The 27065-nt window shown below is 34.4% G+C and overlaps 2 protein-coding genes across 4 annotated transcripts; one reads left to right on the forward strand and one right to left on the reverse strand.

Moving 5' to 3' along the window:
* Positions 1-17: 17 nt before the first annotated feature.
* On the reverse strand, positions 18-12669 carry LOC106155043 (protein-lysine N-methyltransferase SMYD4). The gene is made up of 17 exons (XM_087002373.1): positions 12460-12669; positions 11024-11174; positions 10289-10384; positions 9768-9891; positions 9455-9517; positions 9179-9245; positions 8436-8556; positions 4846-4970; positions 4429-4534; positions 4128-4188; positions 3794-3942; positions 3113-3546; positions 2749-2822; positions 2489-2607; positions 1813-1987; positions 1415-1528; positions 18-378 (listed from the first exon to the last, which is right to left on the reverse strand). Exons 1-17 carry the CDS (start codon positions 12612-12614, stop codon positions 119-121), a joined length of 2394 nt encoding a protein of 797 aa, XP_086858499.1. The 5' UTR covers positions 12615-12669; the 3' UTR covers positions 18-118.
* A 193-nt stretch (positions 12670-12862) lies between these two features.
* LOC106155065 (beta-hexosaminidase subunit alpha) lies at positions 12863-26776 on the forward strand. 3 transcript variants are annotated; one of them, XM_013529695.3, is made up of 12 exons: positions 12863-13325; positions 13799-13911; positions 14140-14250; positions 15961-16062; positions 16747-16855; positions 17087-17291; positions 17489-17575; positions 18092-18164; positions 20606-20777; positions 23356-23446; positions 24629-24733; positions 25288-26776. In XM_013529695.3, exons 1-12 carry the CDS (start codon positions 12920-12922, stop codon positions 25352-25354), a joined length of 1641 nt encoding a protein of 546 aa, XP_013385149.2. In that variant the 5' UTR covers positions 12863-12919; the 3' UTR covers positions 25355-26776. The 3 variants fall into 3 exon arrangements, with proteins under 3 accessions (XP_013385149.2, XP_013385147.2, XP_013385148.2); XM_013529693.2 differs by lacking the exon at positions 20606-20777 and adding an exon at positions 21776-21962; XM_013529694.2 differs by lacking the exon at positions 20606-20777 and adding an exon at positions 19395-19566 and having other exon boundaries at positions 12868-13325.
* The last annotated feature ends 289 nt before the right edge of the window (positions 26777-27065 follow it).

Raw genomic sequence — 27065 nt, forward strand, 5'->3', positions numbered from 1 at the left:
GTGTATTATAAAATCGGTTAAAGCTTTGTGATAACCTTGTATTTATTTCATAAAATTTGTTTGGTAACAGGACTTACAATTCCAAAGACAATAAAAGCTGGACATGACAGGCAATGTCTTATTTTCCGAGTTCATACTGTAAATGGAACTTTAATTCCATCATTTCTTTCACAGAAGTGTGTGCAAGATCATAGTGCAGTTTGAAAATACTCAATGCCCTATCTGTAACATTTAGTGCCTCTTTGAATTTCTTTGCATTGTACAACACTTCTGCATACTTCTGTAGTTCATTGGCAAGTTCAATGCTATTGGCTCCATAGAGAACTTCCGTACTTTCTACACTTCTGGTTAGATACTTGGATGCTTCTAGGAATTTTCCTGAAAAAAGAGAAACATCTTCGAATGTATGTCAGCACCCATGGCAAGGTTAATCAATTATCAAACTGTATTTCTAATTACCACATTTTTCTTCATTTAAACCATATGTCACCAAAACATGTTTGTGGATTGCTGAAAGAAACAAAAGTGGAGCTTATATACTCCTGATATCGACAACATAACAGCAAGGATTACTTTCCTTCAGGCATTGCAAATCTCTTCTCTATCATTCTGAAGATTGTTCTATTAAATCCAATAAGCAGTATTCACTGCCAACAAATTTGCTCACTCAAAGTCACTTAAATTTAGGTCATTTGGACCTGGTCTCATTACTTGGCAATGCACAATAGTGTTATTATATATAGTGTTACTTTTTACTTTTTATCCTTATTTTTCCCATTTGAAAATGAAGAAAAATTGTTTCTCAAAGCAATGCCCCTATTCCACACCAACTACAAGTTCCACAAACTGCCATGAAATGATATTCATTTCTTTTCATTTTTAGACCACATGTTACAGCTGCTAGTTTAAATTGTTTGTGCATGACAAGAGGGGTTTCCCATTTATCAATACTAGGCTTCAGACAAATTTCTTTGCTGAACAGTCCCCCCCAGCCCACTGGTTGCCAATTATTCAATAAAAGACAAATATAAATGGTATGAAGAGAAACCCGCACTTTTTAACCTTCAAAATATAAAAATGGACCTTCAGACAACAGCACAATCAGTTTTCATACAGATGAATTTTGCATTCATCAAAAATCAACACCAGCAACATGTCAGGTGACAGTGGGGTACTGGTCCAGAACATTTCTGTGCATATGCGGAAAATGAAATTTCCTTAGTATTTCTCTTAATACACTGGAAGGAAACAGTAGTCCTCAACTAAAATATTCATTTCCTTATGTACAAAGCCAAGCGTTTCTTCCTGGTCCAGAACATTCATGTACATTTACAGAAAATGAAATCTCCCTAGTACTTCTCACTGACGCATTGGAATGAAGCTATATCACAACCCCATTATTAAACAAAATTACCCTGGGAAGCATGGCACCTTGCCAGCTGGTCGCAAACTTCTGACAGGTCCTGGTTGTACTTATAGAGCACTTCAGATCTCAACTTGTAACAATCCTTCAACTTTGGCAAGGCTTCTGCAAGGGGTCAAAATAAATTGGTATAAGTAAAAGAGTTATTCTCAAGCAATATGCATGAATTCTTCCTATTTATATCAAAATTAAATATGAAGCTGACATAGTGATCCCTGAATGAGTAGATGATATCAATTATCATTTAAATCCTTTAAAACCAAAGAACCTGATGTTATTGCAAATCAAAACGCATACATTCTCCTCTACAAAAATCTACTGAATAACCCTACAAGAAACAACAATCACTAAAATACAAGTCATGTTTTTGAGCAGCAGTAATTGTTTACCAGAGTAATTTCCTTGCTCTAGCTGAACAATCCCTTGGACAAAGAGTTCCTTGGCCAGTACTGCTCCCTGCAACTGCTCTGTGGCATGGGTCTGCTGGCCACACTGGACACAGGAGAATAAGTGTGTTGGTTTGGAGAAGGTGAGAGGGCCTGCACAGCTAGGGCACTTCAGGGCCTAAAATGGTGTTTGTCGTGTATATTTCTATTGTGTATTTTGGTAAATTGAATTTGTTTTCTCAATAAAAGAATAAATAAACAAAGGCATAAAACAAAAATGAGAAAAAACCTCCAAGAACGAAGACCACCAAGACAGCTCAATTCTCATTATTATTTATTAATCAATATAAAAAATTTCATCCATTCTTATTCCATTCCTGACCTTTCCTGAATATTTCATTATAATCCATCCATAATTTTTTTTTTTTTTTTTTTTTTTGGGGGGGGGGGTAATGTTGCAAACATACAAACAAACAGACAAATGAAAACAAAAACAGGTAGAGGTAATAATTCAAAAATATAAACACAAGCACAAAATCCTCATTGCTTTCACCAAGAAGTCCCCGAATGAATAATATTTCAGTGCTTAGAATATGCAAGCAGACCAATACAGCCTCTGCAGTTACTATCAAATCTATAACCAAGTTCTGAACAAATTGGATTAAACAGATACCATTACCTTAAATTTCTCCTCCTTTGCCACATCTTTTGTACAGGCAGTGCAAGTACACTCAAAGAAATATTGTTCCTTCAAACACTTTTGTCTCTCTGCCCACGGCATTCTCCTACAGTTGGGGCCTTGAGGGGGAAAAAATTAAAATGGATTCAACGAGGATAATAAGAAAAAAAAAACACAACAATAATTTTAAAGATGGGAGATTTAGTACCCTTATGTGATAGAATATAGCTATTTGGAACATTTCAATAACAGATTCTTACCATAGCAGTTAAATATCTCCTCGCCCTTTTCTACATCTTTGGTTGCTTTGACTATCAAGATGTCATTCTGAAAACTTGAAGTGCAGTGGTAAAAATTAGCATTCAATGGTAATTGTAAAGATATGCATCAAAAATTCTTCACAGAAGTTTTTTATACTATGATAAAAAAATATTAAGTCAAGAAATTTTCAGCTGGCCACTTGAAGATATTCCACAAGCTGTAAATCAATTATCCTGTACTTAAAAACATGCACATTATACAATGTTCATATGTGTACCATGTGTGACTATTGAAATCAATGTTAATTAAAAATAATATTAATTCAAATGTTTATTAAAGTAAGCAAACAATTTTAATATATACCTTGAAATAATGGTAGGATCACAGGAGTGGTTCATAAGGCTGGCAGTTGGGTATATAGCTGTTGCTATTCTCACTTGACTAAGGCTGTCCACTAAGGATTCTGTTGAAAGGGAGGATGTCTGAAGCTCTGTTATGGCATGAGCATTACATATCAGCTGAAGCACATGTCTTAATAAGAGTCCACCAATGTAAACTTCATCATCAGATGTGATCTCAGTGGCCTGCCTTGTGTTACTTAAGTCTTGAGCAGGACGACCATCTGCTTCATTTTTAGCAGAATATGCACTGCAATCATTCATGCTTTTCTCCAATGTCAGAGTGCTAAGACTTTCAACATTTTCATGGTTTGTCTGGTTTTTGTAGAGATTTTTTGATTGGCCATCTTTCATGAAAAAATTGCTTTTCTTCAGACATTTTAACAAAAGAGTCGCTGTCTGGAAACATTCAAGTTAAAGTTTAATTTACAACAAAAATTTATAGAAAGTTTTTTTCAAAAAGAAAAAAAATAATATATTTCTTTATCGAGATTTTATAAGCTTTACAAAAAAGGTTAAAGACTTAAATTTTGTCATTGTTAGCTTCCTACCCAAATCTGACACTTCTTTTCTCCAGATGTGGCACAATTACCCCTTTTATTAAATTATTTTGACAGTGTGTGTAATAACTGAAAATTATATTTACCAAAGCATAATGAAAAAGGTCCTCTGGCTGCATATGTTCACTGTGTGTCATAAGATGGTACACTGTCTCATAGTCAGTGCCATACGAACCATTTTCTGATAGTCCTGCTTCAGATGGACTGCAGATGCGAGATCTTAATCTTCTGAATGCTAAAATGATTGATATGTAACATGAAAACAGTTATTATCATTGTAGTGGATTATAGGAGTAAAATTTGTCAACTTCAGTTCATGATTCAACCAGTCTGTGTATGCCCTCAAAGACATGCATTAAAGGATTTTCAGGGCTAAATTATGTAGATTCCAATAATAATCCAACAAAATTTTACACCTACCTAACAGTTTTTGCAGTCCACTAACCAGTACCACTCTAAAACTAAGATGTCCTATGCCAATCTACAGAGAAAGGAGGAAACACATATATAAATGTAAGAAAGGTGAAAAACTTCACTTTTTCTTATACTGCTACTCCCTTTGACCACTTTTAACATCAACACCCAGACTAAATAATACACAATTTGATTATTTCCTTGGCTGATAATTTCTATATTTTCTTAAATTGGACAGATTACAGCACTCTAATACTAATAAATTATCAAAAAAGAAGTCAACATTTTTTAGAATGTTTCATCTTACAGAGTGCATTATCTCCAAGTAAGGGCATTCAATACAATGATAACTGTCCCACGATGCATCTCTGCACTCCTCAGAGCAATACTGCACTTCAACACATTGCTGACAGCTGTAATGAAGAGAAAATTTTGCAGCAAAACTGACAAAAAAGAACGCTGTTATAATTAAAAAAAAAAAAAAACAGCCCCATATGAGTAATACTTAATATTGGAAAGTATTCCATAAAACTAGTTTTAAAAAGTACCTTAATTGACACTTATGGTACTGGTAAATCAAGCTAAATTAGAGTTAATGATCAAAAGCAAACAAAACTGCAACACTTGTATTGTTTATATATATAATTAATATTCAACTATTTATAAGTGGTTTTTTTTTTCAGTATAGTGTTTTGGAGAAGGCACACAGTACAGGTTAACTCACGGCACAGAGCCCAGCAGTTTGGTAAAGCAGTGGTGGCAGTGTGTGTCATACTGGTCTGGTAACAGAACTGCTGCATATGGCTTCTCTACAATCAGCGTGTCCCCTGCTGCAATTGACTGGTTTGCCTTTAAAACCAAAGAGATGTACTGTCAACTTCAAAGTGCACAAATGTATTTTGTATGTGCACAAATGGCCAGAGGCATAATAATAATTAAACACACACACACAAAAACACACACATGCACACACTCATCTAAGACCAAGTCCCAATAAGTTTTCAGGCGATGAAAATCATACAAATTGCTCTACTATGCATCCATTGACTTTTTCCTTCTGACCAGGGAACTTAGAGACATTTTACACAGGAGTAAAAAGATAAAAGATCTTAATATGGTGTTTGAAACCAAAGACAGTGTTCCTGAGCCCAAACTACCAACACCTAGAGTTGAAAAACAAACTTTCTTGTTATAAAATGATTGTTAGCTTGCCGTTCACTAAAAGTTAGCAGAAAAAGAGATTTGACAGCATGGCACTGTACACCTGAAGTTGCATTCCGTGAAACACTTAATCACACATTGTAAAATCCTCATTAACTTGTATTACCACTAGCTAGAAGATTTATTTATTTACTTATATGAACAGCAGAGACACTAGCTATTTAAAAAAGGATGACTACAGAAAATTAAATCAAACTTTTTGGGAAAAAGCAAAACTTCTTGGATGTCTTTCCATAGTGGTTTCTGCAGTTCTCTTCTATAAATAAACTCGAATGACCCTCACTTGACAACTTATTTGACCCCATTGAATGAATCACGATTTGTGCATGCGCAAGTGGGAAATGCATGGAAGCACATTTTGAGTTTGGAAAAGATGTCTTTATGAAGTCTTTAAGTATTTTGTACCATTATGGCCTCTGCAGGTGAATCAAGATCTACATTTGGCCCTCATTCTATTCCTGAAACCGAAACTGATGATCTGTACCTGGCTCAGTGAGAAAACTCAACGCGTTTAACGTGTTTCTTGCAGCTAACCGCAAGTTGTCTCTCCTGGACGCCTATGCAGAAGACCCCATAGTAGTGAAAAATAAACGCGTTTTGTTTAATAAAGTGAGGGAGATGTTGGAAAAAGCTGGCTTGGGTTTCACTCCCCAGAACATGGAAACTGGGAAAAACATCACGCATGCATTGACAAATAGCTTATGGTTCATTGACCCAAGCCTGGAAACTTTAAGAGAACGTGCATTTCACATCCCAGTTCTGTTAGGCTTCTTCTGATCATCAGGACCATGTTCAATATCCAACTTTGTTATTGTTTTAGAACATTGTTTTAATAAGAAACTGGATTATTTGTGTATAAATTTTTAAATTAAAACATATGTTTTATTCATGTCTGTTTTTTACAAAAATGTTTGATTCTAGATAGGTGATGATGGTCATTACCGAAGCTTTGATGAAGTGTTTGGTACCCAAACAACAGAAGAACATATGTCGTCTTTCAAGAAACCCTACAAATCTGTTACTGCTCATGCAGGCCACTGGATCCCTTTTTCACCCAGTGCACAGACTGCTTGAGCGTGCAAGATGTGAGGACTGTGTTGACTGCGAGAGACCACAAGATCAAGAATTTGATCTTTTACACCAGGTGTTAGATCTGTACCAATATTCATGTTTCAGTGTGTTACAGGATCTCATACCAGAAGATCCCACTAGAGCACCCAAAATATCTGCACTGTTTAAAAGGGTTTTTGTTAGGGCAAATCTTGATCGTCATATAGTAATATTGAAATTCCTCACTTCAGCTCAAAGAGTTTTCCACAAATCTGTTTTTTTTTTCTGTGGAATAGCAAACAATCTAGTCACTGAAGATGGTCATTACCCTGTTTGTAATGGATGCACAGATCATCCATCTTAAGAAATGTTAATGGAACGTTTTGGAAGAGAAGAAAAATAAACTGCAGAAAACGTAGTTCTGGTGTAAACTTGATTGTGTACACTGTTGTGATGTTGAGTTCACATACAGACAGTGAATATTACTGACTGATAACTTTGGTGTCAGTATAGACAGACATTTACAAAGTCTGATAACTTTTAGTTTTTAACTTCAACAACATTCATATTATTGTTTTAAAGTTGTTGAGAGTTTTATGCAACATTATAATAAATTTGTGACTAGAAGTTCAGTGTAGCAGCAGTGTTTATATCCTAGAAATTGCAAAATATGAAATGTCCTGATCTTTTGTCATCTTGCCTCTGCACTTATACTAGAGAAATTTACTCTTACAAATTCATGTATGATGCATTGGTTAAGCTTTCATTGTACTATTCTAAAGTATGGTGTCAAGTATACTTTTATAATGATATGAGTGTACCTATAATGATGAGCATTTTTACCAAAGTAAAGCCAAGTAAGCATCGTTTAATTAAAAAAAAGACCTTGCTCACCTGTTTCCGAACTTAAGAAAAAAAAGCCCTCCTCCCTCACCTTTTTTTTGGGGGGGAAAAAAAGGGAAAAAAAACTCCCGACCTCATCTGTTTTGGAAAAAAGTGGCCCGAGAACCAAGTAATTAATTTTTTTTGGCCTCAGTGACCAGCAATGCAGCAACTTACAGAGCATCTTTCAAAATAAAGATAATAAAAAAAAGCTGTATTCAAATAGTTGTAAAAGATATCCTGATACAGTCAATAACTACAGTCAAACCTACTATCCATAGTCAACAGAAGCTAGCTCACCACAAAAGCCATGGACCAGGATGAGTTGAAAAATAAAAGAAAGGAGTGATGCCAAAAGAACAGTCACAGTAGCTGCAAAGTCCTTAGAACAAGCCATTCGTGTGAGAATAACAGAGAAAGATTCAGCTGAAATATTAGAGAGAAAATACCTACATTTTTTTAGAAATAACAAATGAGCACAGAGTAATATGTGATACCAGGTAAATATAACAGCATTGATGAGAGGTGAATTTATTGTCATTAGTGTCTGATAGCTTGCTTCTGACCTGTGAAAGTTTCTGAAACTTGGCGTAGTTGCAAAAACAATTTAAAGGAATGTAGAGCACTTGAAATGAATATAAGTTTGAAAGGAATAGAAAAGAAAATAGTGATTCAAGTAGCAGTAGTTTTATGGACTTATCACAACAAGCACCAAAAGGAAGGGGATATATTTTGTATGCATTTGTTGCTAAAAACAAATTTAAAATGGCCTGTGGCAAAATGATCCATATTGTCACAAAGTGTATTGGTACGCCAAGCTCAGGAATCGTACATTTGAAGATTGTATGAATTACTTTCATGTGAAAAATGCAATTCTCAAAGCATATGTATTACTACTAGAAGCTTACTTTAATAGGATTATACCAAACATTCCGTGAATTAGTATTAAAACAATGGTGTTAATCAAGAAAGTCTTGATCTGATTTTGGCAGACATAGACAAATGCTTTTGGGAGCAGAATTGCATCTTGGACACATTAAAAATCCATTCAGAAGACAGAAATGTGCATGCTAACAATCTTAAAATCAAATGAATTCTTTCCTGCTTGGCTTTAAAAATAAACACCTGGGCTGTATTGGTAATAAAGAAAGACAAACTCACCACCAAATATCTTCCCTGTTTTTCATTGTATTTCCACCCTACAGCAGCAGATGCCTGCAGGATAACAGGATTTGGCCCATGGCTTAATGGCGGCCACTCAGGCACAGGTGGTGCTGCAGAGCTGTAAATTTTACAGATATTACTTAATTTATAAAGAAATGATTTCAAGGAATAAAATAAGTATTTCATTATAATAATATACAACCATTACCAAAATATACTTATAGAATAATGCACTGTGCACACATTTGCTACTAAAGGCACTGTCACAGCTAGCATAAAGAAATATGTATGGGTATTGTATGTGACATCAATTATACCCACAACTTTGAGCACACAAAATCACTGTTTCAAGAGTATTAATATTAAGATATAAGCAGCATACAAAATTGTTTTTGAACATGCTCAGAACATTTTATCTCAGTCCAGATTTGTGAACACACAACAGCGCTTGCTTTCATACTCTAGACAAATCTGTCATAAGTCTAACGAAGCCCTTGCATGTGTTTGTGATATTTTTTTCATATTTTGTGCTATACACTAGGTGCGACAGTGCCTGAATGGTTGGTGCATTGTTAACTGCTCATACATCACAAATGTGGTATCACATTATTCAGCTCTTTTCTATGACCACTATGATTAAATATAACTTACAATAGAAGAGAAATAAAAGTATACAACTGTCTGAAATTGTTTTGATTTAACTCATAAAATAAACAGCATATATAACACAAAACCCATACCACATGTAACTTTCTGAAATTTTGTCCACTTTCTTGTTCAAGAGCAACAAGTCATTCACAATGGTATCTGAATAAAAAAACCCAGAAAATTAAGCATTTAAGAAAGCAATACCACATTAACATTATGCTATATATGTAAGTGGCAAAATGTTTCATTTCTCAGATCTGTTAAGGTAAACCAGTAATCATTTACCTGTAGATAATATGTACTTCAAACTAATTTTTCAATCTTTCACATACAAATCTACTTTGAAAAAAAAAATTATTTCAAATAACCTCTTCTTTTACAGGCAAGTTCTGAATCCAAGCCGGCTATTGCCTCTTTTGTTGCCTCTATAGCTGAAAAGGAAAACTTACTGTGTATGACAATTAAACTGATCTATTCTACTCTTTAAAAAGTAAATGAAATTTGTAAAAAACCCAATCGTTTGAATGATTTTACCCACCAATTACAGTCAATTTACAACTACTAATTCAGTAAGTCCATTAATCAATTTACAACTTTGTGGGTTACCAAAGAGATTCTAACAACAGGGGGAGAAAATGATAACAGAAGATATAACTAATTTAAAAACAAGTCTTTAATTACCTGTCTGTGCTTCAAATTTTCTATTTAATGCACAATGGCATTGTGCCTTCCTGTGAAGCAATTTATATGTAAGATTCTGTGGGTAACCATTGTCCAAAGCTCGGTTGATATCATTTAGGCAGGCCTGAAAAATAATCAAAAATAATTAAAAACTTGTTTGCACTTTCAATGTTCATACTAGAATGAATTTAACCAAAATGGCCACAGGCCAAATCATCTCATTTTTCAGTCACCACACTAATGTTTTTCTTAAACATATCTACTACAATATGTTGGTCTTGCTACTGTATATGAGCAAAGTTAAAAAACACACTTTGATTATGACATTGATAACAGTTAGATAGCAGTTTGGGCCAGATTTCACATCATTTTACAGACAGAATATGTCTTTCAGGGGGTAGAAAAATTGATAGATGGAAATTTTGGAATTATATTTCTTGTCAAATTTTCATAAAATCCCCTGGTTTGCAGGCAGCCACTGGTCAGCAGCATGGTCAGTTGACAGCTGCAGGTTTTCTAACCTCATACTTTCCCATGTGGTATAAAACTGCAGACCTATTGGCATAACCCAGGGCCAACTCTGGACTGGATTTGTTGCTGGGGGCATATTGGATACTCTGAAATAGAAGTATATGGAGAATCAATAGATATACAGACCTCATGGGTATGTGCCACCAGCTCAGTTAGGCCGCATTCCCATAGACACCATCAGTATAGTGGATCTACCCAACTCTGGGGAGACTCTTGATGACTATAATTACCTTAACTGAATGACAAACCTCTTCCTGGTGTTAAGTAGAATACAGAAAGCTGTGTTAATGATTTAATGAGTACATTGGAAACATGAGGAGGCATGTCATTCAGTTAAGCTGATTGCACTTAGCAAGTCTCTGTAGAGTTTGGTCAATCCACATATTAAGTGTAACGATGGTGTCTACAGGAATGAGGTCTTAGGAACATTAACAAGATACTACATGTACCACATTGTGATACTTACAGAAAATGTACTGAAACATGTAGAGTGACTATCAAAGAGTGACCCCCCATTGGTACAAAGTGAATGCTGTGGATGTGTGAGACTGTATCAATGACAAGGTCACTCAATATAAGAAATTTGATAGATAAGATATTTTAATAATGGGTGAACATATTTTATCATAGTTATAAACCTGCAGCAAAATAACTAGAATAAAGTATTAAGAATTTAAAATCCAGAGGCCATTTAACAGCCTGACTTAAGACCTAGTTTAAGTTACCTTTGTATATAAGTGCAAAGCATCAGCATTAATCTTATGCTTGAATTTCAAGTTGCCTTCTTCGCGGTATGCTCTTGACTTGGCAGTGGACTTCTCTACTCTCTGGTCCGATGAAGCCTGATCAAAGTAAGGTTCAATCCATGGCACCTGTCTGATACATTGTAAAACAATTAATTGACATTTGCCCATATTACACATGACAGGCAAAAGCTGAATTATACTTGTATTATATTGGCAAAAACAGAAAGTGTTATTAACTTCGAACAAGAGTTGAATTTCTTTATCAGGTAGGTTGTTAAAATTCATTACAGGATGAGACACGTGTTCAGACTGAAATGTTCAGTTTAGAACACTGAAGATTGATTAATTTGATCCCATTCCCCAAAACACCATCAGCTGATGTGGATCAACTCAACTCTCACTAAATCCAATAAGCTTAACTGAATGACACCCCTCCTCTTGTTTCAAACATACTTGTATAATAAACTTATCTGCATTCTAATTAATGCCAGGAGGAGCTACGTGTGTCATTCAGGTAAGCCAATTGCATTCAGCGAGAGTTCCCTCACAGTAGGGACGATCCACATAGACTGATGGTATAAATGGAAATGGGGCCTTTGATTAAAGCTTTATAAAGGAGACTAGCTGGGACTTGGGGAGTACAGATGATACCAGGTGGCGCCAGTTGTTTTAAATTAAAGTTTTGAAGGGGAAACCTAAATTGAACTTTTCAAAAAAATTGGTGGCAAAAAAAAATATATGCAAAGAGTAAGTTATTCCAGGCATGTCAGATTTTTGGAGAATTTGGGAAAATATTTATTTTTTAAGACTAATTGTTACCCCTCCCCTAACTCGTTCCCCATTCAGCGAATGGTGGTCAAGTTCTACTTCACATGCTTTAGAAGATACATTGTATCAATTTGCATTCCCCATATACAGTTTTCACCTATGTCCCAATATTCTTTCACTTTGACCACTATGGAAAATACTAGCATCAAAATTTAAACTGTGTTCAAGGCTAGCTTCTTTATTTATTGGGTAACAAATTTAAGTTCCCATGGCATTATTTAGGGGTTGAACATCAAGTGGGACAACTTTTGACTCACTTTTAAAAGTGGTGTCAAAAAAAAAAAAAAAAAAAAAATCAAAGACATACCGTAGTGTAAGCAAGGAGTTATAACTGTTGTAACTCCTTGGTGTAAGTAAAACTTAAATATTTTTAATGTAAATGATTTTAAATTTAAACGGTTTATTCATACTAAGTGTATAGCTATCTGCGTGTAAAAGTTCAAGTCTCTAGCTTAATAATAAATAATACTTGTGGGCCCTACTTGCCTCAGCTTTCGGCCTCACTGTGAGCTTGTAAGGCCGAAAACTGAGGCAAGGGCCCTACTGGAGTAAGTTTGTGCGTTTGAGTGAGAGGATGGTTGACGTACTCAAGTAAGCGGTTTTTCAAACAAAAATGTACTTTTTCCTCTTCTGAATTAAGTGCTTTGAAGCCTGGCCACGTTCCATTGCACTTAGTTCGTTTCAAAGCCCAGTCCAATACCTTTAACCAGTCTGAAAAACCTGTAACTTGGTCCCAATCCATTCTGCATTTACTCCTTTCACTAACTCACGTGTAAATAACTACAGTGTAGGTCACGCATAGTCTCAACCGCACGCTGTAAAATGTAAACACCAACACACCCGAACATAGAGTAAATATCGCGTGTAATATTTCGGGAGCTTAAGCAGACGATTTTACTATCTAACTGGTTTAACTGGTTTAACTCATAAAAACATAATTGCCAGGTTGGGACTTTCAAGAGTAGCACTTAACAACTCATGTGACTTGTCATGTGACTTTTTTACGTTCCAGCCAGCAGGTGCGAGGTTACTCTCGGATATCTGAAGATGGCGGTAGTTGGGAAGCTAGAACTGTTGATCGTTTCTGCATTGCTATTACTGACAGCTTGCTACAGTAATGTTCAGCGTGGATACAAAACAACGCTAAAATCCGTGGCATCGTCCGAAGGGAAGCCGTGGCCTATTCCACAGCTTTACATTCCCACACCGACAACGTACACGTTGAACAGTGATTCCTTTAAAATCAACCCCACAGGGAAAACTTGCGATACACTTGTGGCTGCTATGACTCGATATTACAACGTGATCTTCTACCCTGGCCGACAAGATGATGCGTTACGATTCAAGCCTATTAGTAAATCTAAACTGACTGTTGGCACAGAGCTGCCATATCTAAATGTTAATTTGGAAAACGACTGTGAAATTTACCCATCTTTGGATATGGACGAGTGGTGTATGTATAAAAATTAGCGTTAGTTGTTGTTTTGTGTAAGAGGAAATTTTGGGATTTTTGTGGCCTGTCTTCAACTGATATCAGTTTAGTAGACCAGCACTGTAAAGCTTTGAAATTGAAATTCAGTATATATTTCCTAAAAGGCTACATACAGTGTTTTAGTATAAGCAAAAGGAAAATTTTCCCTATTATGTAACGTGTGGATCAACAAACCAAAAGTTCAATACCATTACCAATAGACTTTTAGTATAAGCAAAAAGAAAAGTTTCCCTGTTATGTAACGTGCGGATCAACAAACCAAAATTTTAATACCAATAGACTTGCAAATTTTTAATATTATTATTATTATTTATTTATTATTTTTTTACAAGAAACTGGTAAAATATCCTCTAGCAACTCATGATAAGGGGAACAAAGAAGCAGATACAACATTTTCTCATATTTGAGCATATTTCCATTGGTGCATTTTACAGATCAGCTGTTTGTGAAGAGTGATGGTGCTATCCTCACTGCTCGCAGTATTTGGGGTGCTTTGAGGGGTCTAGAAACTTTTAGTCAGCTTGTGTACCAAACTCCTGATGGAACGGTAAGATGATAGTCTAATCATGCAGCTGAGAAATATAACACAAAAAAACATTTTATGTTATGTTTTTCTTCTTATGGGATATATATATATATATACTAGTACTTTTTAAATTAAAATTTTCACAAAGTATTAAAATGATTCAGTAAAAACACTTTGCAAATATATGCTGTAAATTTTAATTATACCTGAACTGTTTTACTTCAGTGGGATATTTTTGCATCATTTTAGTTCACTATCAATGATACCAAGATAGAAGATTACCCAAGATTTTCTCATCGTGGACTTCTTATTGATACTTCAAGGCATTTTGTTCCAAAAAAGATTCTTCTGCAAAATCTGGTAAGTGCAACCATCATCACATATAAGGCACAACATGTTCCCATAAGTTTTATGTAATTCTTTATACTGAATATAGTTTTCTCTTTATGCATTAAATATGTTAGGTTCTTCATTTAATGTATTCATTTATAACATTAAGTGCAAATGCATATTAAAAAAAGAAAAGAAAAAAGGCCCTCACATTAAGAACTTAGCTTATATCAGATTCAGTGCAAAACATTTTTGTCCAGCTTTATGAAGGGATGATAAACAGTCACATGATGGTGGGCGTCTTCAAAGGTCCAGGCACCCACAGCCCCATTTAGGCTATAAATGATTGTTGGCTTATCGGTAATTTTTCAAGAGCATATCATATTAACTGTATTTATCAGTTTTCACAGCTTAAACTGTAAAATGTTGAATGCCCACCAATTATGCCCTTATTTGTTATCTCATGCAGTTACATTGTACATATACCTGACCTTAAGCTGTAATTTTAAGCCCATGAACATTGGCAGTGGGTAGTAGTTTGCACATTCAACAATAAGGTTCAGCAGTTCTGTTTTCTTGCACTAGTTTTAATGAAACATATATTGTGTACACAGTGTATGTTTCATTCTTCTTTTTTTTTCATAAAATTCACAACTTACATAAATGAGCTCTTATTATTATTATAAAATTTCTGTATTTTTTGTTAAACATTTATATAATTTCGTTGGAAATGCCTGGATCCATATATCTTGAAAGGGATAGCATAGGCATGAAAAAATATAATTAATGTCAAAACACAAAAACATCCAATTGATCTCCGTCTCTTAGACCCAGTTTTCTTCCCTTATCATAGGTTGTGCATTAGTTGCATTTCCACTCTGTGATTCTGTCATTGTAAAAGAATGCAGTGTGCCTTTACACTCATACAGGTTATCTTAACTCTGTTTTACAGTTTCTTTGAATAATTTTAAAGTGTGTGCACTACAATTACAAATCATGTCAGGTGTTTGGAAGCTCTGTGTTTATTATGTGGGCAACATTGTCAAAACTTTGTGAGACATGTTAGCATTTTGTTTTCTTATCAGATTAAAAAATGATCAAATATGATTTGGTTTGGTGATGAAATGGAAATTTAGATATGAAATGGATATTTGCTCAATTTTTCCATGTATCTGTTGATAAAAATTTAATTTCATGTATTTTATTAGCATCAGTCATCAGGGCTTTACTATCACATTGAAAAGCATGTGAATCATGTGTTATGTTTGACAACTGGATAAGAATTTTAATTCTTTTTAATTTTGTACGATAAATATTGATATATGATAAGATAATGGATATTAATACAAATATACAATGGTGAAAACATTTGGCAAACACTTCCTCTTTAAGCTTTGAGCTGTTGTGAAGTATTGTATTAATCATTGCATAACATGATAAATATTTTATGTGAGTAAAATTAAATCTGAGAACTGAATAAATTAGGGCAAACTTTGTAAACTCCTAAAACAGCAAAATGATCAGAACGGGATATAACCATAGGCCTACAGCATGTGGAGAAGCTGCTGAATATAAGATGGACCTTATAATGACCAAGTTTTATATCTAAACACAATTATCATTTTAATTTTTCATAGGGCATGATATACATTTTATGAAATAAAGGAAATACCCTTGTATAAGAAGTAATTGTTTTAAATCATCTTTGCCAGTTTTTTCTTTCTCTCTAATATTTTCTAGGATGCCATGGCCTACAACAAATACAATGTGTTTCACTGGCACATTGTCGATGACCAGTCCTTTCCATATCAAAGCAGACACTTTCCAGAACTAAGTAATTTGGTGAGTAGGATATGTTTTATCTTTTATTAGTTTTATTGTGTTGATTTTTATGCATTTTGTGTTTGTTACCTGTTTCAAGGGCATGTAGTGCCTGGGGATGTGTTTTGCAGACAGCATAATAAGGTTGAACTATAAGGTATAACTATAAACACCAGACAGCTACATTATATTTTACTGTCACCATCTGGAATACTTGCTTGGCTTTAAGGTCACAATTTGTATTCATGATATCAGTCATTCATTGTGTAAAAATGAATTCAGAAGTAAGTCTTCTAAGAAAACTTCCTGGTCCCAAGTTGCAGTACTGATACTTATTGTTGTGATAAAATAAGTGTTGAAAGGATGTTGATAGCTCTTTGGGTAAGGGAGGCCTCTTTGAATGCAATATTTATTTTCATCCCCAAAAACTCTGCTTTCAGCTCAAATAAGCAAATTAGCCCTGATATATTTTTGATGTGTTGCCATTGTTTCATAATATGACAATGTTAACGTTCATATTATTTAAATTGATAAAGAAAAAAAATCTCATGTATTGGTCCCTTTTAGTGGTCTAAATCCAAGACCGCTTTAACTTAGTTGACTAAAGCTGTCTCTTTGAGTTTAGCAGATTTAGCAAAGCCAACTGACCTAAGTTTTGCATGAACTGGGACCATGACATAAGTTCATGTTTGGTGACTATTACAGGGAGCATATGACCCACACACCCATGTGTACAGCCAGCAGGACGTGGCTGAGATAATTGAGTATGCCAGGCAGAGAGGAATCAGAGTGATACCTGAGTTTGACACACCTGGTAAGTGATTATAGATGACCAGCTTCACCTCTACAACCCACTCCACCCCACTTCACCCCACCTCACCCCACCCATATCCCCCCTCTTCATCACTAACACTATTGCCACCAAAACAAGAAATAATCCTATGGAATTTTTTGCTCAGACTTACAAAAAACATTAGTTTGCTATTTTGATTGACATTTTTTTTAAACTCAAAAATTTAAACTCAAAGGGAAAGTCGTTTTTCAGGACACAGTGAGTCTTGGGGCCCGGCCATTCCAGGTCTGTTGACCCCATGTTACAAGAGTGGGCAGCCTGATGGCTCCTATGGTCCCATTGATCCCACAAAGAACAGTACTTACGATTTCCTGAAAGTGATTGTCATGGAATGGACTAAGGTGTTCCCAGACAAATATGTCCACCTAGGAGGTGATGAGGTGTCATTTGACTGCTGGTCAGTATGGCAGGTCACAGGTTAAGAAAGAAAATTTAAAATGATAAATTGTAACTATCAAAATCATTGATTTTACCTTAAACTATTTAAACCACATCTGGTTTATACTTGGACCTATTTCTAATAACCTGAAGATTTGAAGAATTCAAAATGTACATATTTAATCAAAAAAAGCCAATTTGAAATTATGTTCACAGGAAAAGTAACCCAGCTGTTACCCAGTTTATGCAGAAGATGGGATATGGAACAGACTACTCAAAATTGGAGCAATACTATATGCAAAAGTGAGTTAACCAGGCACAAGATGAGTATAGACTGAAGGGAAAATTCTGCTTATTCTTCTTATATTTATTTCACTGCAGAAGCATAAAAACACTTGTCAGCAGTACTCAAAAGTTATAAAGATTACTTTATATAAGTACATTTGTAATACATCATACCATGCAAACCATGTAAGAAATTCAATTTTTGCAAGATGGCTCAAAGGTATACATATATTACAACAATTTAAAATTATACAAAAAAAAATTCTCTAAAAGTAGGTATAAGTAAGACACCATTTTGTCTTCTCTGACTGATAATTTGGATGAAATGATGTCCCTAGTTTATTAAAAAAGCAAAACGATAATAGATGATTGTGGTAGACACTTACATGGCTTTTCTTACATTTCCAGTATCTTGAACATTGTGTCCTCGGACCAGGATAATTTGGATGAAATGATGTCCCTAGTTTATTAAATAAGCAAAACGATAATAGATGATTGTGATAGACACTTACATGGCTTTTCTTACATTTCCAGTATCTTGAACATTGTGTCCTCGGACCAGGATGGGTATGTGATATGGCAGGAAGTAGTGGACAATGGAGTCAAGGTAGGATATATAGGATGTGTAGGATATATAGGATATGTAGGATATTTCACATCTGCCATCAGTCTACACATGCCACCAGTTAAAGTTTTTATCTTACATGCTATGATGTCTTTGTATGGAAAAAGTAAACTATCTTTAAAATATTTTGGCAAAATGAAATATTTGATTTGAAAGTGATGTAACTTTCATATTATTCTGTTTAATAAATGACAAAAATCTTTTAAAGATTAAATGTGGTGGCAGTTAAGTTAATTTTACTAGTAAAACACAGAGGCAGAGCAGACAGGTAAAACCATATGTGGAATCTATCTATATATTTGTTTGATTTAATTTAAGATTAGATTTATTTTTTAGAAAAAAAAATTAATCTAAATCAGACATCAATCAGGTCTCATCAGTAAAATGTTTTTAGCAGTTGTGATCAGATGTGAAGTCAAATGTTACCACAGTGGAAGGAAAAACATATATTTCAATCATTTATCCAAATATGTAGTCGCATCCTTTTTAAAGGATAATAAAAAATTAAATAATTTTAATTAGAAGGCCATCTGATTTCAGCCATGTGTAAGAAGTTTATCTGTAACATTGAAGTGCATTAGCCCACCCTCCTTCCTCTCAAAAATTAAATGACCATCTTCTTGACATTTTAATTTTTCTTGTCTTTTTTTTCCTTTGGCAGACATATATCCTATGAAAGCCCTTTTGCTTAATTAGTATGTTAAACTTTACAAAATTACTATCTTCATTAAATATTGTGGTAATTGATGGATGCTTTTGATGTATGAATTGGTATTTGGTTAAAATTTTTTGTCATTAAATTAATTGTATTTTTTAGTCACTGGATGTAATCAGCATTATAATAGTTAATCTTGATATTTAACTGAACAGTCATCAGAAATTCAAATTTTGTTAGAATATTGAATTTTGGTTTTGACCATAGAAAAAAATGAATGCAATGATTAGTACAATTTGACCAAGCTTCTTGTGTTTGGTGAATGAGATGAGAGACAGGAAGATACAAAAAAATTAGTCTTCCTGAATAAATATATATGAAGTATTTATTTAGTAGCTTGATTTAATAACAGGATATAGTGTACTGGTAGATACATGTTGTGATAATCTTTCAACTGTATTTGCCAAACAAAAAACAGAAATGAATGAAATTTCAGCTGAAAAAGTGCTCTTAATAACTTAAAGAGCTTAGTGTGATAAATGTATGTGTGTGCTTAGGTACGTCCTGATACAGTGGTGGAGGTATGGAAAGGGGGCTTCCAGGCTGAAATGAGTAAAGTGACTCAGATGGGACTTAGGACTATCTTGTCCTCACCCTGGTACCTTAACTATATATCCTATGGTCCTGACTGGCCCAAGTACTATATAAATGATCCGCACAATTTTAATGGTAAGTTAAACAGAGATTTGGATGGCAGGACTCTGGTGGCTGGCTTTCTGTCGGTGTTCTTTTAAAAAAGAAGTGATATTTTCACATGGTTGCTGAAAGTACTAAAAACCTTTTTTTTTTACTCCATACACCTTCTTCTTTTTTTCAAAGGCAGGCAGCAGGTAATGGTTTAAGGTGTTAGATCAATAAATAAAAATGAAATCTACGTGAAGATCAAGAAAAAAAAATTATTTGCCAATATTTATAGTGGGTAGTTAACCTTTGGGTAAAGGTAGAGGTGGGTCATGGTCAGGGCCTGAATGCTGTTATTTACCATATAGTCAGCAAAGATAACCATCCTTAATATTGTCTTCTTGTAGTGATATGTGTGCATTTGAAACACTTGAGCATTTTTGGGCAACATGAAAATCTTGATGCTATGGAAGTTGCGTCATTAATATATTTCATTGAAGGATGTTTCTGGTTAACGTGGTGTTGAATTTGTGGTAAAGGTCATCAAAAAATCAGTGGATTAGCTTCTTTGGTGTTGTTTAAGGCAAAGGGCTGTTGGTTCTGCTGGGGTCTTTGTTAAGTTAGAGGAGTGATTGACCAGTATCTTAGGTAGAGGACATAAAAAACTTCAAAAACCATTTGCAAAATGTGTGTTTTAGAGGATAGCGGGCAGTTAGGAAAAGGAAAAAAAGTGTGTCAGATTGTAATTGAATATTACCAATGACAAAATCATAATTTTTAGATTTTACATATAAAGAATTATTGAATATCATCTTTCTTTATAGCAGTGATAAATGGAAATGTGAGGTTTTCTTCGGTTAATGTTTTCAAAATCGGTGATATTCAATGAATGAAAATATGAAGCATCTCACCATGTAATGTTTGTGCCAGTTTCTTTCAAAATTTAAGTCCCATTTTAATACACTTTCACCATTTCAAATATTTTTACATATCATATTATCCATTACTGTATCAATAACAACAAAACAGGAGTAAAATTTCAGTCTTAAGTGAGCTGGGTATGGTAAATGTATACATGTGTGCTTAGGTACGTCCTGATACAGTGGTGGAGGTTTGGAAAGGTGGTTACCCTGCCGAAATGAGCAAAGTGACTCAAATAGGACTAAGGACTATCTTGGCCTCTCCTTGGTATCTTGATTACATATCCTATGGAACTGACTGGCCCAAGTACTATAGGCCAGACCCCCACAATTTTAATGGTAAGTTAAGATATGGCGCAGCAATACTCTCATGGGAAGGTTTCTGTAGGAATTGACTGAAAATTAAAAAAAAAAAAAATTCACTCTTAGTGTGCCTCTCTCCCTTCTCTGAAGACTTGCAAGACTGTGGTTTAAGTTTTAATTGTTTGAATTATTTTTCAGATTATTATCTATAGTTTGGATTTTTCTTATCTGGAACAGTTTGGATTTTTTTGTTTGGTTTTAAACATCTACTAACAATGATACTTATACTCTGTGTTGGGGACTAATACATGTAATATACCAGTGTGCACTTTTACCAAAGCCATTTGCCAGACGCTTACAAAGAGGAAGCAAACTAATATATACCCCATATATGCATAGAATTTAAAACATCAGGGAAGGAGAATGGAAATTGTCACATATTGCTGTTAAAAGTCCCTTTTTCAAATATTTTGCATTGTCATAAACTTTGAGTTTGAGTTCTCAAAGAAAAAATATGAAAGCAATATTCCAGTTCATAGATAATAAAATGCTTATCAGAAAGGTTTTTGCACACTTAACAAAACTGAAAAGAATGCATCTAGTTCACAAGTAGGCTTTTTTTTTAGCAAACTGTTCATGCTGCGATTCTCACAAGTTGACCTGCTTTTTATGTGTTATTTAGCTTATCACAATGCTTTTTTCTTCACATCTTCAACCCCATACCCCATTTTACCTAGCATTTTTTTAAAGAAGAGTGGATTCCCATTTCTCCTCCTAGTCTTACAGAGAAGACAGCATGCAAAATGAAGGTTGTTTTACCATTGTTATTATCACCATTATCAGGCCCGTAGCCAGGGGGGTTTGGGGGGTTTGAAAAAACCGCCCCTTTTGCTGGAAAAAGGTCCACTCTGGGTAAAGTTTGATCTAGGTACATGAAGTTTTTATGGGAAAAGGTCCACTTTTTCAAAAAAAAGAACCCCCCTTTTGAAATTTCTGGCTACGGGCCTGACTATCATTATTCTGGGCCTGTTTAGGTGAACCCTGATACTGTAGTAGAGGTATGGAAGGACAGGCACAATCCAGCCACCTACAAGGCAGAGTTGAGCAAAGTTACTGGACTGAATTTAAGGGCCCTTCTCTCTGCCTGCTGGTACCTAAATGATATCTCCTACGGTGTAGACTGGCCCAAATATTATGCATGTGACCCACACGACTTTCAGGGTAAGGACAGGGTTCATTGGATAAGAAGATTATACATTTTATTTCATGGAAGTGGATAATCTCTGTGAAATTTTGCCAATAATTGCAATTTTCTAGATTCAGAAAACAAATTGCTTGATAATCCTCATTGCCACAGTACAGTATGCTAATTTGAAACATGATATAGGTGGTTTAAATGATATATTCTGTATATGATAACAAGCATCTGATATCAGTTTGCCTCTTGGAAAGAAAACACCCTCACGATAATGTGATGGCCTTTTTAGCTACTTTTGTTAACTTTGAAAAAAAAAATGGGAAATAAAAGATAATCTTACCATTTGTTCTGAAGCTTGCAAAAATACAAAACAGGAGAGCAAAGCTGTAAAAAAAAAGAAGAAAGAAAGAAAGAAAATAAAAATGTTCATTTCAAACTACCATACTTTTAGATTCTTTCAAGCTTATAATTTATCACCCATAAATCATTAATTCGCAAGATTTTCTTTTAACAGCTTCTTGAGTTCCTTATATGCATGTCATTTTCTCAGAAAGTCTAACACTCTGTCTTCAGTGCAAATTTGCATTTCTTGGTATCTTATTTCAGTTGGTTCTCCTATTGCTATTTTCTAATGAATGTGTGCTGGCTTGTGGAATGTTTTTTTCTTTAAATAACTCTTCTATGTTTGAGTTAACAACACTTACTATTAACCATCTATTATATAATTCATTCTTGGAATTCTAATTTCATCATTTCTAATGCCCGCCTTTCTTAGTTGTGAGAGAAATTCTTTGACACTTTTTTTTACTATATGTACGGTAGTGTTTTGTAGTGGGAGAAATAGTACACTCCAGTATTACTATGGAGAGCCTTAGGTGTCAAAAGTTTGATTTGGATATACTAAAAATTGTGAGCTCATAACCACTACCTCGAGCTATTATAATGAGAGCATTGTAATGAAAAATCATGGGGATCTGAAGGATAATGTTATGAAATTGCCTATTACCAGAGAAACATGTTGAATTGCATAATTGTACCCTTTGACTGTTGTTTCTTATCTGTTTCCTAAAAAGCCACCAGTTTCTCTTTCTGCCATTTCTCTATTTTTTCTTATTTGTACTATAATCATTTCATATAGGAAATGTGTTTATATATATATTTGTTATATTATAAGATGTAATGCTTCTCTACACATTTTGATTTACATGTACTCATCCATAACTTGACTTGTATTTTTTATTATTAATAATGAAGCTGCCATTTTTTTTGAAATAGTTAAATTAATAATTTTGCAGTTTGATAATTAACAATTCTCTTATACATTTCTGTCATCATCTGAGCAACATTGCCATTGCCAGATTTCATTTTCAGTTACAATTTGAAGTATTCTTTTTTTTTTTTTTTTTTTTTTTGTAGGCACAGATGCTCAAAAGAAACTTGTTATTGGAGGTGAAGCATGTATGTGGGGAGAGTATGTAGATGGAACCAATCTCATATCTAGACTCTGGTAGGTACTTTTAGAAGCCGCAACTTATGCACCCTGAGCTTCAGAGATAACTTGCCACTAACCTCTTCACTATAGCCTATCTTCATCGTGTCAAGTTACCTCTGACGAAAATAGTTTGACCTAGTTTAGATAAGCCAATCGAATCCATGTTTCAAAATTTTTCACCAAAGTTTGGTGAAAACGCTGATTGGTTGACCGTCAATCGGCAATCCTCGGCTGATTCCGCAAGCTCCATACTAACAACAAAGTTATTGTCGAGTGCGGAGACATCCGAGTAGTTCCGAGTGCAAAACCGTACACAAAGAAAGCATGGCGTCTCCTACGAGTGACTACGTAAAATAATGTGTTAAGTTATCTCTTGATTATTTGCAAAATATGAGGATATCAGAATTGAAACCAGAGCAGTTTGAGACCCTACATCATTATCTACTGAGGGATGATGTATTTTGCGTGCTGCCCACAGGTTACGGCAAGTCCCTGATATTCAGCCTTATCTTTGATTGGTCCGGATTTGAACAAAGCGCGCTTTGACTCGTTCGCGTTCATTGGCTAGATTGTTCAATGAGTCATTGAGTGCGGGCTTTAAATTTGATTGGCGGGCGGCGGGGGCTATCGAATGTGGTCAGAGGTAACTTGACACGATGAAGATAGGCTATTGTGAAGAGGTTAGTGTCAAGTTATCTCTGAAGCTCAGGGTGCAACTTATGCTGTTAAAGGCAATAATTTTAATAAAATTGTTGTGTTTGATGCATATTTTTTGTCAACAGTGAGTTTTTCCATCTCTGCTTTGAACTTTCTGAAAAGGCAAAGCTAGTATAAGTCTTGTACAGTACACTTTTGCTGTGTTCTAAAAACGTTAGTCCAATATTGAAATATTTATCCTCAGATGATTACAATAAAATCTCAATCAATTTTTTGATAAACAATAAACAGACACCATAGGTCAGCAAGATATGCCATCACAGGCCGAGTATCAACATGGACCGATGTTACACATGTACATATATGTCTAGAGGAGTGATGCTAGTTATCAGAAAAGTACAATTTTTTAATTTTAAAGAAAGATGTGCCTGTAGTAAAAAGAGAAAAGTACACTGAAACATTGACATTATCAGAATAATCATAACTTGATCCGGAAATTAGAAAGCTTCTTGTCATTATACATTTCCCTTGTCTTTTCAGGCCCAGAGCTTCTGCTGTAGCAGAGAGACTGTGGAGTCCCAAGCAATACAACAACACTGCAGAGGCTGCACCCCGTATTGAAGAACACAGGTGCAGGATGCTCAGGTTGGAGAGATTTGTCAATATCAAAGATTCAAATATATACAAATAAAAATGTTCTTTCTGTTCACCTCCATTTAATTATCTAGTATTAATAGTGAAAGCAAAATGTTTTAGCACATTAAGTCTTTTTGTTTAGCCATTTTCTGATTTCTAGTTTTTTGTCTCTGTAATTTCGCATATGGGCAGGAATGTAGTTAAGCTGCAAGGCAGGCTAAGAGCACACGCACGCATCACGCATGCTTGCTCATGTATGTACACACACACACACACACACACACACACACACACACAGTCATTACCCAGTCTCTTATCAGTGTTTCTTGTAGTGGGCAGTACTTATGTATATATCAATGTTCCTCAATCATACAGATTCTTGGCATCACAGATTTAAGTTTGTTTGGTATTGGAAAAAAACGCAGTGAACCCATTGCAAAGGCTCGTTTTCCTAGTAGTTTGTTTTTTAGTACAGATGAAAGAAACATTTTAAAAATAATAAATATGTATAAAACATGTATAAAAGTAACTGTAAATTATAATGTTTTAAATGTTTCTTCTAGGAGAGGTTTGAATGCTGAACCTGCCAATGGTCCTGGGTTCTGCAAATACGAGATGCAAGTCAACTAGTCAGTAGCACCAGACCGATAATATCAAATAAGAGACAATTCACCACATTCCAGGGGGAAAAATTGATCAGCATTCTAAAACTTCTGAAGGACTATCAGCTTTTCTTAATAATGCTTAAAACTTTATATAAGCCCAGTAAGAAGATGCCCATTATGAATGGTAGAAGCTGCTTTTACAATCTTTATTTGAAACCAAGTAACTGATTTTCAAGATAAATTTTCATTTGACACATATTAATATGATATTCCTCTTTATTATTAATTAAATTTAAATCATTTATGAAATCCTCCTTGTTATATTGAATAGGCATCTTTGTCATATTGTGAAGGAATATATTGTTTTTATTAAATTGTGTATGTGTAATGGAATTAATATATTAAATAATGTATCTGAAATGTAAATGCTATTATTCGGAATAGTGCAAGGAGTTCCGCTGCAGTTTTTCTTTTTCAATTTTGAGGTTTTCCTTCAAAATGTCTACAATTTATACCTATGTATGCTTTTTTAAAAGAGGAAGGAAAAAATAAAGAATGAAAGACATTAATCTTTAAACAAGTTATTTGAATTTTAGACAATTTATTCACTGACATACATAAGGCATCCCGTAAATGCTTTTATATGGTTACCAAAGTAGTCATTGTCACCATAAGATGTAAAGAAACAGACACTGAGTAAATAATAATTTTTATTATTAATTAAATTATGTTGAAAATGTATTATGGTATGTTCCCATGTTACTCAGTGAGCAGGTAGAGGACATTGACCTACCTCAAGGTGACAATCAGCTTAACTTTTGTGTCACCACTTTCTTCTCAACAATTTATACATTTTTGAGTTGTTTAAGTTTCAAGCAGCTGAAGCATAAAAAGACCTATTTATATGTTGTAGACTGTATGAACAAGATTGGCTTTTTTACAGCAAGACAATCTTAACTGAAATTAGCATAATTATTGTAATATTTTGGCCTTGTATTAATATTGTTGTTTGAACAAACACCCTGTATGCGAATTACCATTATATGTAAAGATCAAGTTAGAACTAAATGCTTGCAGCTGGAGACATTTTTGCTTCATTCTATTAATTACATTCTGTCTGTACTTTTGTTAGCTTTACTGCCTAGTTGCTCTGAGAGCAGCAATTAAATTTGATGCAAACATTGATTCTTTACAAGCATTTTAACTTAGTACATGTAGCTACTGTACATATGTAATACATATATATATACATGTAATTTGCTAGAAATTAAGCGATGATGTTTACAAATATATGTATTCATTTGTTATTTGTTATAAGTACTTTAAATGAAGGAAATGGGACTCAATCATAACTTGTTAACGTACATTGTACACGTATTAGTACAAGAACAGTTATATAATTGTAATACGTATTAATTAATGCTGATCAATACAGAGTATCGTCATATACACTGAAAACTTGAATTTATCAACTGTCAGAAAGCCATTGTCTTCATATAATATACTGCAAACAAACAAAAAAGAGTTGCTGTTTATTGTCATTATAAATTGACTCTCCCCACCCACTCACACATTGAAAATTCAGGCCCGTAGCCAGCAATTTCAAAAGGGGGGTTCTTTTTCTGAAAAAGTGGACCTTTTTCCATAAAAAACTTCATAAACCTAGATCAAAATTTACCCAAAGTGGACCTTTTCCCACCAAAAGGTTCTTTCGAACCCCCCGAACCCACCCTGGC

The sequence above is a fragment of the Lingula anatina genome, chromosome 1, assembly GCF_051362555.1.
Source record: "Lingula anatina isolate TDL-2025a chromosome 1, LinAna3.0, whole genome shotgun sequence".
NCBI classification, from domain to species: domain Eukaryota; kingdom Metazoa; phylum Brachiopoda; class Lingulata; order Lingulida; family Lingulidae; genus Lingula; species Lingula anatina.